We start from the raw sequence: 14680 nt of genomic DNA on the forward strand, positions 1-14680 counted from the left end.
GCTTGAACACGCGTGTGGAAAGAGTGCCAGCCGGCTCCGGTTGCCGGGGTTCCGCTCCCCGCCGGCGCCTCCCCCGGGGCCGCGGCCCCGTTCCCCGGCGACGCGGCCGTTGCTGCGGCACCCGCGGGCCGGCGGCGGCGGCTGAGGGGCTGCGTGTGTGACCCGGGCCGGCACAGCTCGGCACAGCTCGGCACAGCTCGGCACAGCTCAGCACAACTCAGCACAGCACCCGCAGGGCTCACAGGGGACCCCGCCCCGGGCATCGCCGCGGGAAGGGCAGGAGCGAGGCCATCTGTGACACGGACACACGGCCCCGGCCGGCCGGCCGGCCCCCACAGCCAGACACAAGAGCTGGGACAAGCCCCCCATCAGGCACGGTGGGGGGTGAGCAGGCAAAAACATGGATCAGCCACCAGGATCAAACCCTTCCCAGGGTGCTGATCAGACATACGCCTACGAACGTGGGCACGGCCCTTACCAGCCACACGAACCAGGTTATGGTCTTGATCAGCCGGAGTACAGCCCATACGATGATCAGATACCCGATCCAAAAGCCCGAATGCTGGCAATCCAGAATGCAAAAGCCTATTTACTGAAGACCAGCACAAAATCTGGCCTGAACTTGTAAGTATGAAAACGAGTCACAGTCAAAAACGGTAGGAAGTATGAGTGGAGAGAAAATTAGTATTGGTAAAAGGGCAAAGGGTTATGTTAAGAAAGGGAGGGATAGCAGGGAGGTATATACAGAATGGGACAATATGTTATAAATGCGACATTTCATCACTAGGTGATGCTCGCATGTGTCCAACATCTCTCAGAATCAAAATTCCTAAAGGAATGTTACAGAGAGTTCAAAAAGAAACTGATTTGATTAAGAGCAAGTTTAAATTCAGCTTCAGCTCCTGAGATGAGGGGGTATATACCAAAAATGGAAGATGGGACTGCTCCCAAGTATAGTCAGGCTAGTTTTAAGTCTAATTTTTCATAATGCTCCATGAGCGCCTTTCTTCTGATTATTCCAATGACTTCTCCAAAGCTCCAGATGATAAGCTTCCACTTTGGATATTAAAAGCATAATATTCTAAGACAATTTTTTGTAGTAGGCCAACAATATTTACATTTATATGACAGATATGATCATCTTGCTAATGTGCTAACAAAGATCCTGGATGAACAGCCCACAAATACAGCAGACATTATTGAGAATATCAGCAAGGATGTGAAGTGGGCTCGGTTTCACAAAAAAATGGACACTCTTCGAGATGAATATGAGATTCTTCCAACATTTGAAGCTGCAGAAAAGTGTAAAGCTTTGTTCATCAAGGATATTGGAGAAGAAAATGAAGGAGTTATAGAAGAAGAGATAGTAAGTTATTATCAGAGTGGAACAGACTACCCTCAGTATCAGGGAATGGGTGGGTGGATGGTGTGAAGTGAAAGGAGAAAGGGAGGAAGTTGTGGTCTCTTCTATAGTGCTGCCTCTCACAAACATATAAATAATTGCAATCACAGCATCATGTACCCTCTCCATAGCTGATCTGGTCCCATGTCTAGTTGTGAAGAAGAAAACCCATCCGGTTACTTAGGTGGGATTTTTTTATGTAGTAAATCTAATATCCCAAGCCTTTAAAATCATGGATGTTGTAAAGATGATGAACAGAAACTAAAGTTTATAACATTTCCCATATGCCAGTTAAGCGTGGAATATTGCATCCGAGTTTCTTTTCTTTATCTAAAAGGGACATTTCTTTATCTAAAGAGACCACAGTAGATGCCAGTTACAGAATACTGTGCACAGTTGCTAGTGTAAAATAGAGAATGCAGAATTTTGTGATCTTTCCAGCTCCAACTGTGGTTCCAGTCTGTCCTTCTCCAACTGAAAAAAAATATTGTTTTAATGAAGAACTACTAGAATTGAAAAGCCCCTGCTTAAAACAGGATTTTTCATTATTCAGTTGCATATATTCAGAAGCATTTGTACCCAATGAAAAATTAGAATTCTTATAATGAGAATTATAAGAATATGAATGAGAATTTGTTTAATAACCAAGGGAAAGCAACCAACAAGATGTTGATTTTCATATTAAGTTACCAGTATATATTCAAATTAATTGCCATTGCAGAGTTCAAATACCAACAACAGAAGCCTATTATGTATCTTACAGTAGCAGTATAGGATAGAAAAAAATAGCAAAAAACCAGGGTATTTCAGAAAGGAATTCTGAATTTTTCATATTCCTGTCACTCTTGCTTTGATATTAGGAAACTTGGAAGGTCTAAAGAAATTCCATATGAAACTAGCCCTAATTTTCCCAAATTCCCTATGCTGTCATGTCCAACTTCTAATAATTCTGTCTGTGTTATATGATTACCTACCCCCTTGAAATGAGAGAAGGGTGATAAAGCGAATGGAAATAATTAAATCATTACTGGCCTAGTTCTGCTTCCTCTGAAGCCAGATGGAGTCTTGCTATGGACTTCAGTAAGAGCAGGGGGCAGTATATTAAAAAATGCAGGGAGCTGTATGCCAAGGTCTTCAAATAAACAGCATTCACTCCAGAGGAATATTGCTGGTCTGGTGCCTCAATATATAAAGTCTGTATTATATTTTCCCCCAAATCCATCTGTCACAAACACAAGGAAATACAGGGTCACTGTTTGCAGGCCTCTCAGCTGACATGCCCTAGCACTGAAGTCCTTTGCAGATTCTGCGTAAGAATTCTGACTTTCTTTATTTTGCTGTAATTAGGAGTTTGAACTTTTAAATCCTGTGTTCTAAAAGCTGCAGTTCATCTGTGTTTTCTTCTTTACCCTTAAAAGGCATTTTTAATTTTTCTAAATGATAGTGAAAAATGTAGCGAATGAATGTCTGCAAAGCACTTTGAGACAATGAGTAGCACTACAGGAAAGAGAAGTATAATGTTCAGTGTATAACATGTTTAATTTTTCAAATCGATAGTTATATTATTCTTTAGCTCTAACTCCAAATCTTCTTTCCCAGGGACAGTCCCCTCTACCGAATGTGATGGAAACAGCTTTTTATTTTGAACAGGCTGGGATTGGCTTGAGCAAAGATGAATCCTATTACATATTCCTTGCCCTTAAAAACCTAACTAATGTTCAGCCAATCCAGACCTGTCGCTTCTGGGGCAAGATTTTGGGCCTGGAAATGAACTATATTATAGCGGAAGTACAATTACGAGAAGGGGAAGAAGAGGAGGAAGCAGGTGAGGAAGTCACTGAGGAACAAGGGAAAGGGACGGATGAGGCTGAAGAGCAAGATGAGGAAAAAGAAAAAGAAGCTGAACCACCAAAGTCCACCTATAAACCCCCGCCTGATATCCCAAAAGAAGCAAACGGGACTGGGGCTAATAAATATGTCTACTTTGTCTGTAATGAGCCAGGCAAACCCTGGGTGAAGTTGCCTCCAGTGACACCAGCCCAGATTGCCTGTGCCAGGAAAATCAAGAAGTTCTTCACTGGTCGGCTGCATGCTCCTGTTGTGAGCTTTCCTCCTTTCCCTGGGAATGAGGCCAATTACCTGCGTGCACAGATAGCTCGAATCTCAGCGGGAACCCATGTCTCTCCCACTGGATTTTACCAGTTTCCAGAAGAGGAAGAAGAAGAAGAAGGTGGTGACACATACGAAGAAAATCCTGAATTTGAGCCTCCTTCTGTGGCTGAAATGGTGGATTCTCTCTCCACATGGGCACACCATGTAAAGAGTATTCTGAAGCAGGTATGTGCTCACACTGAGCATCATTTAGATACTATTCACACTGCAGTATTTGTAGGGTCACGGAATGCTCCTCACCCACACGTTCAAACTATGGTATTGGACTGAAATGTTTTTACACAGAAAATATATTTTATATCATATATAATATATAAATATCTTGCACATATTTACATTTAGCATGTACCTCTGTATATATATATGTATATTTAGGAACCTTCTAGATTTAGTACTTTTTTCAAATGTGTTCTTGAGATTGAAACCTATCTTTAGATAACAGTATAGAGTTAGGCCCTGATAATGATGATTTCTGGTAATCTTTTGTATTAGGTTCTCTGCATTGACATCCTTACTTTGCAAAAATGTTTAAAATCTTCCTTTCTTGGGTGGGATCCTAAAGTGCAGATAGCTTATACTTCCGTATGCTAAACGGAACTTATTTGTTTTCTTCTTTTTGTTTTATACTTTCTGCTGTAAAACACGCAAATGAAAAAGCTTAAAAGCATGTGCTATCAGGTTTGTGTCCAGAGTTATGGACATATATGGAACATATATTTTTCTTCTCCCTATCCCTTAACTCTGTGTGTGTGTCTGAGCCAATTTTTTAACTGGCTTGCATTCTTTCAGTGATTGTTACATGTATTTATTATTTTTCCATATCAATTATAGGGTCGCTGTGTTTGGATTAATCCTCAAAAATTAGAGGAAAAAAATGAAGACGAAGAGGAAGAGGAGGAAGAGGAGGAAGAGGAGATGGATGAGCAACAGGAAGAAACAGGACCACCCCTTCTTACTCTTCTGTCTGAAGATGAAGGTATTCTTCACGGAACATGAAGGTTTTGATAGAGAGCCACTAGGAATGTTGGCATTTAGGTAGTAAATATCTGAAGTTATAGGACTCTGGCACTTCTTGGAGCAATATAGTTTGCTCCTGTGGGGTAAACACATTCTTTTACAGAATCAATCAATCAAAAGCAAAATGGTTAACAGTATGGACATTAAAACTGAAATAATCATGTTTACTAGGTAACAATGTTTTTGAGATTAAGGGAAAAAAATAACTTAGACTTGTCAGGTTATTGCACATTCAGGACAGCTCACCACATGAAAGACATTCAGCTATTTTTACCTCATCTTTTTAGGCCAAAAAAAAAAAGTGTGTGTGCATGTGTAAATAAATAATTAATTAATATGTACACACATACACTGACATTCGGTATTTGTATAAGCATTTAGACGTTTTAGCATATTACTGTAGCAAATCATGGGAATAAGGGAGCCTGAATATTAGATTACATCAATATTAAACTATTTACCTTCTCTCCATTCTTAAAAGGAGGTGAAATATAACTATATAATGTATCTATAAGTGCTAAAAAGTCCTTGACAAAAGAAACCAGGGTTAATGCTACTGAATTTGAATAGCATTCCTGTGGGTCTCTTAGAATTCCTATGCTACCTGCTTATACATTCAAGCCACCTGTTCGAATATAGTTGATTGTTTCTAACTGCTGGCTCCTCTAACATGCAACTTTATGTAACTGTTGCTTGAATTCTGTCAGTCTTTCTCTAATTCTGAAAGTCTTGTAGCTCAGTCTTAAATGTTTTGTAGAGGCTTCTAAGTTCATTTATTCACAGACAGTGTGTGTTTGGCTGCCTCCAGGAATTAAAGACATCCCAGCTTGGACAGCTCAGCATTCTACAAACCTGATCCCACAACATTCTGTTGCAATTATCCAGTCTAACCGGTGGCCTGGAGCATATGCCTTTGCATCTGGCAGGTGAGAATCTAGCTGACATGGTTACAGCACAGACTGTATGTGCTGCACACGGGCACCTGGCAAAGTTCCTTTATTATTAATTCATTGACTGAATTCCAACTATCCTAGAGACTGATGGAGAAGGCCACTTGAATGCGCGCAACAACAGTAAATACGTATTTAAGACTGAAAACAAACAACCATTGGAAAAACTGGCATAAAGTTAGTGGATGTAAATGTCCAGTTAGTATTTGGGCACAGTCCTGGATTTAAAACCTATATTCTTGTGTCTGTGGTACTTTCTACCAAAACAGCTACATTCTGTGGTTCTAATGTTCGTTTGTTTCCACTACAAATAGTATAGTCACTACCTTTAAAAAGGCACTGCAGTTGGTGTCAGAAATGGTGCTATGTTGTTACCCAAGTGAAGTTGGAGTCATATTGCAGTATAGTGCAGTGACACTTCATCATTTTAAACAGATCTATTAATCAACCATTAGAGCAGTTAAAAAAAACGTGCCATCTTTTAAATTCTTCTGTTATAGGCTTTCTGTGACTTTTTGTGCAGCAGAGTAAGGAAGCCTGACAATATCTCTGCTGGTATTTTGTCAGGGGCTGAATGTTTTCTTTCACTTCTCTTTCTCAGGAAATTTGAGAACATCTACTTTGGCTGGGGTCACAAATACAGTCCAGAAAACTACACTCCCACACTGCCCCCACCAGTGCAAGAAGAATATCCCAGCGGTCCAGCAATCACTGAGGCAAGAGACCCCACTCTGGAAGAGGAACTGGCTTTCAAGGCTGCGCAGGAAGCTTTAGCCGCAGGTGAAGAGGAAGAGGAAGAGGAAGAACAAGAGGAGGATGATTAAAATGGTGGGGGAAAACATATTGTTTTAAAACTTTAAACATGTATAGTATTTTCATAATGTAGTCATTCATTTGTTGACCTTAAAAGAAATGCAATTGGAGCATGCCTTCTCTTTTGATTTCTGTAGGCTTCTCTTTGCAGCTACCTTCTTCTCCTTCTCCACCCCTAAAGCCCTTCATGAAGACTGTGTAATGAATGACATAGTCTTTCTTAGATGACTGTGCAGTCTGCTTCCTAAAATTATATTGATTTGAACTAAGAACTATAATCCACCACATGCTCACACTGTTTTTCTAACCCTCACTTCAGTACATTTTAAATAAATAAATAAATAAATCATAATCACATAACAACGTGTGAAATGTGTGCTTTTGTGTGTGAAAGCATACTGTTTAGATTCAGTAGACAGTTTATCGAGGTACTGGCCGAGTGCATGGGGATGACACTGATCAGCGGCACTGCTGAGGCCGCACTTCGAATCCTGTGTTCAGTTTTGGGCCCCTCACTGCGAGAGACACCGAGGTGCTGGAGAGTATCCAGAGAAAGGCAACAGAGCTGGTGAAGGGTCTGAAGCACAAGTCCTGCGAGGAGCGCCTGAGGGAGCTGGGGGTGTATATCCTGGAGGAGGCGGCTCAGGGGTGACCTTATCGCTCTCTACAACAACCTGAAACGAGGTTGTAGCCAGGTGGGGATCGGCCTCCTCCTCAGTTACGAGCGATATAACAAGAGCAAACAGCCTCAAGTTGCGCCAGGAGAGGTTTAGACTTGGTTATGATAAAGAAATTTCTCTGTGGAAAATGCTGACGTGAACTGGAAGCGGTTGCCCAGGGCAGTGGTGGGCCCACCATCCCTGGAGGTATTTAAAGGACCTGTGGCTGTGGCATTTGGGGACACGGTTTAGCTGCGAACACGGCGGCGCTGGGTTCACGGTCAGACTCGATGTTCCTGGAGCCTTTTCCCCGGCGAAGCCATCCCTCCATCCCTGGGCGGCGCCACCACGGCGCTGCCGGCAGAGGGGAGCGGGGGCGTCACGGGAGCGGTGGGGGGCTGCTCAGCCTGTCCCTCACTACGCTTTCCTCGCCCGTCCCCTTCGCTCCCCTCCCCCCCCCCAGCTCTTGGCAAGTGGTACGCTCCGCGTGCGGCGTCCGTCGCACGTGGGCCAATGGGGAGCGGGCTCCGGAGCAGTTCAAACTGCGGTGGCGGTTGGGCCGAGCGGTGCCTGTCCCGGGCGGTCCCCGCTCCCTGTCCCCTTGCCGATCCCGATTCCCGGTTCCCCCTTGTCCCGGGCGGGCATGGCGGACGAGGGCGCGGTCACGGTCTGCGTGCGTGTGCGGCCGCTCATCGCCAGGTGAGGATCCGGGCAGGCTGCAGCGCCGCTTACCCTGGAATGCTGCGGTGCCCCCCGCACAGTGAGGGGGCCGGGGCGGGAACGTGGTGTCCGTCCCCGTGGTGGAAGGAGGGATCCGGATCCCTCCGGGGTAAGAGGGTGTCGCGGTCAGGGTCCCGTGTTACGGGAGCAGAGCCCTCGGCCCATAAAGGTAACAGAATGTCATCTTCTCTTAGAGAAAATGCTCCAGGAGATAAAGTGTCCCTGCACTGGAAGAGTGAAAATAATACTGTTTCCGACGTGAATGGAACCAAAATATTTAGTTACGGTAAGAGTGTGAAAGCAGTCGGCTTTGCTTTGATGCTTATGCGGACCTCCTCTACTGTGCTGCTTGAACGTGTCAGCGTGAGTGCCCTGAGCTTCCCGCAGTGTCCCTGAACTTTTCCAAGTGCATAGTTCTGAAGGAGTGTCGTTGGGGCACACAGGATTTCTGGTGTAGGCCACGCTGGGAATGTGCTTTTGAAGTCAGCTTCCTGGTGGACGTTGCTTTCTTTGCTCTGGTTTATGCTCTGGTGGCTTTGGAGCACGCGAACTCGATTCTCTTCATATGAAATCCAGTTACAAACGGACTAGACGAGGGCTACTCCAGAGCATTTAGGGAGAAGGGGGTGGGAGGTGGTGGGTTGGCCGTGTCTGGATGCCAGGTACCCACTAAAGCCACTCTCTCACTCTCCCTCTGCAAGTAGACAGAGGAGAGGAAAAAAAAAAACAGCCAAGGATTCATTAGCTGAGGTAAAAACTGGGAGAGGTTACTTACTGATTACCTTCACAGACAAAACAGACTCAAAGTGGGTATATTACTTAAATTTATCACTAACAGGATCAGGGCAGAAGAGTGAGAAGTAAAATAATCTTAAAAACAGCTTCCCTCCACCCCTCCTTCCTTCCATGCTCTCCCTCTTCCCCCCCAGTGGTGCAGAGGGACAGGGAATGGGGGTTACAGTCAGTTGTTGTTTCTGCCACTGCTCAGGGGGAGGAGTCCTTCCACTGCTCCCATGGGGTCCCTACCACGGGAGACAGTCCTTGATGAACCTCTCCAGCATGAGTCCATCCCTCAGTTCTTCATGAAACTGCTGTCCTGTTGGTCACTCCTCCATGGGGTGCAGTCCTTCACCAATGAGCTGTACCAGTGTGGGTCTCCCACAGCAGCCACAGGTCCTAACCGGGAAAAACCTGCTCCAGCGTGGGCTTCCTTCTCCCTGGCAGGACCCTGCTCCATCTGGGGCCTCCCCTGGGGTCACAGCCTCCTTCATGCATTCACCTGCCCCAGCATGGGCTTCTCCATGGGTTGCAGGTGGGTCTGTGCACCCCGATGGTCCTCTATGGCTGCAGGGGGACATTTAGTCTGTTCTGTCAGATTTACAGTCCTCACAGATAAACTAGCCATAACTTTTTAGTACTAAATAGGATGGCTGTTTAACTGTCTGTCATTCTTGCAGTTTTATCACTTGTCTGTCATCTGTGCATCATGCCTTTCTTGGTTTTGTGTTTAATATCTACTTTAAAATAAAATTCTAAAAGCCTGATTAGTAGTGCCACAATGATATTTTATGTTTGAATTACCTTACAAACAATGATGCCTATTTATTGTATTTGAAGTCAATGATACTGAGTAAGATGACAGGTTGGTTTTGACTTGCAATACAAGGGATTCACGTGCTTTATTTTAATTTGTTTTTAAGATCGTGTCTTTCACTCAAGTGACAACACTCAGCAGTTATATGATGGTGTAGCTGTTCCAATTATACAGTCAGCTGTGCGAGGTTATAATGGTAAGTTTTAAAACTGTGTTTAAATCCTGTTTGTAATGTGTTTTAGAAATAATTGGTAAAACTTAGCCATTTTTCTAGGCACAATTTTCGCTTATGGACAGACTGCTTCAGGGAAGACTTACACAATGATGGGAAATGAAGATTCTGTGGGCATTATCCCTAAGGCAATTCAACATGTTTTCAAAATTATTTGTGAGGTGAGCATTTCCATTAAATTGGAGTGACTGAAAGGACTAGTAATATTGGTGATCATTGCATAAAAGTTAATTTTAGTATCAAGGAGCTTATGAAGGAAATGAATTTACATTGGACATTTACATGTTGCAGTTGCTTTGCTAGCCTGGAAGAGATGAGTGGTTTAAAATAAAAAGCTAATGGGACTTCAGTTTGACATTAAATCAGAGCAACACTGAGGAGGGTTGTTAAACTTGCAAATATATTAAACATTGATTACAAGTATAAATAGATCATTGTTCATGTAGTAGATAAGGTAACATGAAGCTTTGTATTTATTCTGCTCTTTTAAAAGTCAGTAAAGACCTTTTTTATTTTTAGAGAGAAGAATATGACACTATATGTACTTATTTCAGACTTACAAAAGAATCGCTAATTGCTCAAGGTTAATAGAAGTAGGAGAAGGTGTAAGTTAAAACAGGGATTTCCAAAACATGATTTGCAGAGCACTTGCTTCTGCCTTGAGGGTATCAGGTAATCATTATCAGTTAAGTGAAATGGTCTCTGCTGCTTTAAGGAGGTGTGGGGTACCTTAAGAGGTTTATAAAAGTAACTGAAGCCAAGAAAACTTTCCCTGAGTGTATTGTGCACCCTTTCCTCACCCCAATATTCTCTGCCAGGGAAGCAGGGGAAGAAGCAGCAGCCAAGTAAAGCCAAACAAGTAGAGAGAGAAGACAAAGTACACAGAAAGGAAAGAGCCTAAGCAGGAGGAATATGGTTATAGAAAGGGTATTTAAGTGGGAGAACCGTTGTCATGCTTCTGTGGGGCAGTTATCTTAATTTTACAACTTATTAGAAGTGATATACCATTAATGCAGCTGTAAAGAGGTGGTATAGAAGAAAAATTATTCTGTATTGGTAGATGCTAATGTTACAGAGAGGATGAGGGGAAATAAATCTGCAGAACAATATCCAAACATACGCCTCTGAGTTAAGAATATTTACGTTAAAAGGTGTTCAACAATTAGTCTGTTATTTATTTCTTTTCTTTTTCTCTTTCAACATTAGAGTCCGGATAGAGAATTCTTGCTAAGGGTTTCTTACATGGAAATCTATAATGAAACCATTACAGATTTGCTTTGTGATAGTAGGAAAAAGAAGCCTCTGGGAATTCGTGAGGATGTTAATGTAAGTGGATCTTACGTAGTGTAAGTATTGTATCTGCTTGTAGTAAACAAAATGACTTCAGAGGCATCTAGTTGAAAGCTTTTCTGGGTCAAATTGTGTAATTGTATCTTCAGCATTAGCAGAAGGACACTTGATATAGTAGAATAACAACAGTGACTTTGGGGTTTCTGTAGCTAGTTTACCTTTTACAGAGTAGATACGCTTTTCCTCTGCTGTAATCATGGAATAACCACGAGACTGGAACAATTCAGTAAGATGATCACTATAAAAAAGAAATCTACTTTAACACCATCCTCAGGTTTTTTATATAAAGTTTTGTAGCAAATAATAAAAATTGGTTGTTTGTTTGTTTTGTTGGGTTTTTTTTGGTTTTTGTTGTTTTTATTTATTTATTTTGATGCACTAAACAATGGATTTTTTGGAACATGGGAAGAAAAGAAACTAACCAGTTGTATGATTACATCCTTATAACATGTACTGAGAAATATATTCCTGGATTCCCTCAGAAAATGTCCAGAAGGATATTTCCCCCAACAGTTCTGTTTTTAGGAAACTTTCTAAATCTCTGTTTTTTTATTCTTGTACCCTTAGGCCACAGTTTTGATGAAGGTCTAAACTTTACCCATCCCTTGTGTTTGGAGTAAAAAGACATTCAAGTGTTGAATTTATACCATAATAATTGCTGCCTATGTTAACTTAATGTATTTTAGTGAGTTTTGGAGTTCAGTAAAATTTATGACTGTGTTTATTCTATAGAGGAATACATATGTAGAAGATCTGATTGAAGAAGTAGTGGTTGCCCCAGAACAAGTTATGGAATGGATAAGAAAAGGAGAAAGTAAGTTATTTAGTCAATGTCAGCTGATATCTTAAACATTGATGGATCATGTATATCTGGAATCATGGGGTATCTTTTTGAGTTTATATTCAGTAATCAGGATCTTTCAGAAAGTTTTAAGATTGTGCTTTTTTTTCTGTTTATCTCCATTTTATCAAAATCGAAGCAGAAGTATTCTAATATTGTTTTTGGCAGGAAATCGCCATTACGGAGAAACAAAAATGAATGAACACAGCAGCCGTTCTCACACGATCTTCAGAATGGTAAAAACTGTTTCACTATTAGGAGTGGCTTTATTGTTTTCAAAGTGCCAAAACTTGATTGCACTTTTACTGTACTCCTAGATCATTGAAAGCAGAGAACGAAGTGACCCTGCAAATGCAAACTGTGATGGAGCAGTCATGGTTTCCCACTTGGTAAGTGTCTGTTTAATGCTTTCTTGGACTGAAATAACTTGTAAATAAATGGTAACCTTAAGACTTCTCTTAACCTCAAATTTAGTTGTTGTTAAGAGAACACGTGCCCTACAGCTGCAATGACCAGAAGATTCATTCTTTTCACAAGTAACCCCTCATAGCATCTCTTTGGTGGATTACTGGTGTATGAAGTATCATAAACTTGGGGAATACAACTGCTGATCTCTAGGGGAGTGTTATGGTTTCAGAAGCCTTCTCCACAGCCTTTTCTTGATTCTCAGAAAATAATCTGAAACAACTGGAGGAATGGAATCAGTAGGAAACCATTCGAGCTTGCTAAAATCTGCAGAAGCACTCTTATTCAGAAGTGGCAATAGCATTAATCACATGCACTGTGGAAAGAGCTTTCTGTTTTGGCTTCATATGAAAAAGCTCAGGGTCTGACTGTAAACACTGCTCATGCACTATCTCAGCAAGCTCCTACCTCCTTTTTTGCTTACCATAAGTTATGGTTTCTATTCTTCTTACACCCTTTGGCCTGTTCCACCTGACTTTATAGTAACCTTTACTACCTGGGGTAAAGGGAGAGGTTTTTGGACTTTTTGGTCTGTTGCTGCTTGATGGATGTAGTACAGAATTTCCCCCTTCTGAAGCAAAAAACAACTAAAGTGAGGGCTACTTGCTCAGGCAAATCATTATGGGATTGTGAAGTTCTAGTTGACTTTGAACTGGATTCAGAGTGAGGTTTTTCCTCTGGTATTTAATTTCTTTTCTTTATCCCCACAGTGACAGGCAAGGAGAGACATACAGCTGATTCAGGACTGTGCTAGATAATCTCATCTAGGCTCTTTTGCCCATGAAAGATTCCTATGGCTTGAATTAGTAGTTAAACACAGTTTCTCAGTACAGAAGTATTATCTTTTTGTTACTGAGGGTAGGGGTTCTTGCACTGCAAGTTTGAAATACTGTTTGGGGTAGTGTACAGAGTTCATACAAACTTATTCCATGTTCTTTTGTACCTTGAAATTATGGGTTGATGTGTGTGTATAGCAGCTATGGATTACTTCTAATAATGACAGACCTCTTGGGGTTTTTTAAGTGTAACTGTATTTCATGAAATTCTTAGCAGAGATTTAGAATTAAGAGGATTTAAACTAAATTTTCTCAGGACTAACCTATGAAATATTTAATAAATTTGCAGAACTTGGTAGATCTGGCAGGCAGCGAAAGAGCGAGTCAAACAGGAGCTGAAGGTGAGTGTTAAATAGGGCTTTCCTGATGACCATTCCTGTTAGTTAACCCTAACAAGAGACTATGATAAGAAATTATTTGATCTATGTGCTTTTGTGTTACTTACTGTTTATAAATAAGCTCTTTTCCCCTTGGTAGGGCAGGATCTACTCAGGAAAATACTGTAAATGCTGTAAAGTGCAAACAAATTAAGTAGTAATATGCCTTTTCTACAATAGCAGGCCCAGCACCAGTTATGCACTGAACTAACAGAATGGAGATGAATCAATGAAGATTCACCTGTAATAACAAAATCATTAGAAGCTTTTTAGGGAATTGTATGTAAAGGTGAAGAGGGAAGAGATGGCTTGTTCTTTAGCTAATGAGAAGCTTGGCTGTTGACGGTGACAGCATGAAGCTGCACAAAAATGCCTTTATAAGAAAAAAGTGATCTGAGAGGGACACAAGTAAATATCCTCTCTTATGAAGAATGACTAACCCCAAACTTGTATCTAAGGCTGGTTTGTTATGCAAGTAAATGGGAGCATTTGTAAAATTTAAACAGGAAACAAAACTAAAGTTCTTACAGCACCAGGTACTTACTCTGTAAAGGTTCTAAATGTTCATTTGGGATTACTCTCTTACTTTGATGCTTTCTGGCTATTATGAAGGATTTGGTACTGCCTGCTGATGGGTCATAGTGCATTGTGGCACTTGAGATTCAACTCTTGGATAATCCTTCTGAGCATAACATAGCACACAAGTTGACAAGTTGAAAACGTATCTTAATATTGTTTAAAATTTAAAATAATAACAATAATTAAAAACATTACTGTGTGGTACCTAGGTGTTCGATTGAAAGAAGGCTGCAATATAAATCGGAGCTTGTTCATTCTGGGTCAAGTTATCAAAAAACTTTGTGATGACCCTTCTGGGTAAGCAACTGTTCATATTCCTGTTATAAGTCACTACTAAATTAAGAAATTTAAATATTTTATTTATAATTTTATGTAGGTAACTGTTTCAAATAACCTGTTATTTCTAAAAAATATTTTTACTGTGAGTTTTTCCTTTGCAAAATTCTGAATTTTTTTTGCTTATCTCTTTTTGATTAGCTTCATAAATTACAGAGACAGCAAGCTGACTCGAATTCTGCAGAACTCCCTTGGAGGAAATGCTAAAACAGTTATTATTTGTACAATTACTCCTGTTTCTTTTGATGAAACACTCAGTACTCTTCAGGTAAAGCTTCTCACCTGTTCTCCAGCACTATTCTGACTGAAGGTTTTGTTGTAGATAGGGGCGGGGTGG

General features: G+C 41.3%; 2 protein-coding genes across 2 annotated transcripts in view; both read left to right on the forward strand.

Moving 5' to 3' along the window:
- Positions 1-270: 270 nt before the first annotated feature.
- Positions 271-6693, forward strand: LOC126651778 (radial spoke head protein 4 homolog A-like). The gene is made up of 6 exons (XM_050338060.1): positions 271-624; positions 1132-1366; positions 3002-3739; positions 4406-4550; positions 5400-5517; positions 6143-6693. Exons 1-6 carry the CDS (start codon positions 401-403, stop codon positions 6363-6365), a joined length of 1683 nt encoding a protein of 560 aa, XP_050194017.1. The 5' UTR covers positions 271-400; the 3' UTR covers positions 6366-6693.
- An 861-nt stretch (positions 6694-7554) lies between these two features.
- CENPE (centromere protein E) overlaps positions 7555-14680 on the forward strand; it is a 35767-nt gene continuing 28641 nt past the window's right edge. Inside the window, 11 exon segments of the mRNA XM_050338047.1 lie at positions 7555-7712; positions 7928-8019; positions 9434-9523; positions 9602-9720; positions 10766-10885; positions 11642-11723; positions 11919-11986; positions 12068-12139; positions 13341-13392; positions 14217-14304; positions 14485-14611. Coding sequence (XP_050194004.1) covers positions 7657-7712; positions 7928-8019; positions 9434-9523; positions 9602-9720; positions 10766-10885; positions 11642-11723; positions 11919-11986; positions 12068-12139; positions 13341-13392; positions 14217-14304; positions 14485-14611 — 966 coding nt within the window. The 5' untranslated portion in view covers positions 7555-7656.

The sequence above is a fragment of the Myiozetetes cayanensis genome, unplaced genomic scaffold (genome assembly GCF_022539395.1).
Source record: "Myiozetetes cayanensis isolate MyiCay16 unplaced genomic scaffold, myiCay2020 scf7, whole genome shotgun sequence".
Taxonomy (NCBI): Eukaryota; Metazoa; Chordata; class Aves; order Passeriformes; family Tyrannidae; genus Myiozetetes; species Myiozetetes cayanensis.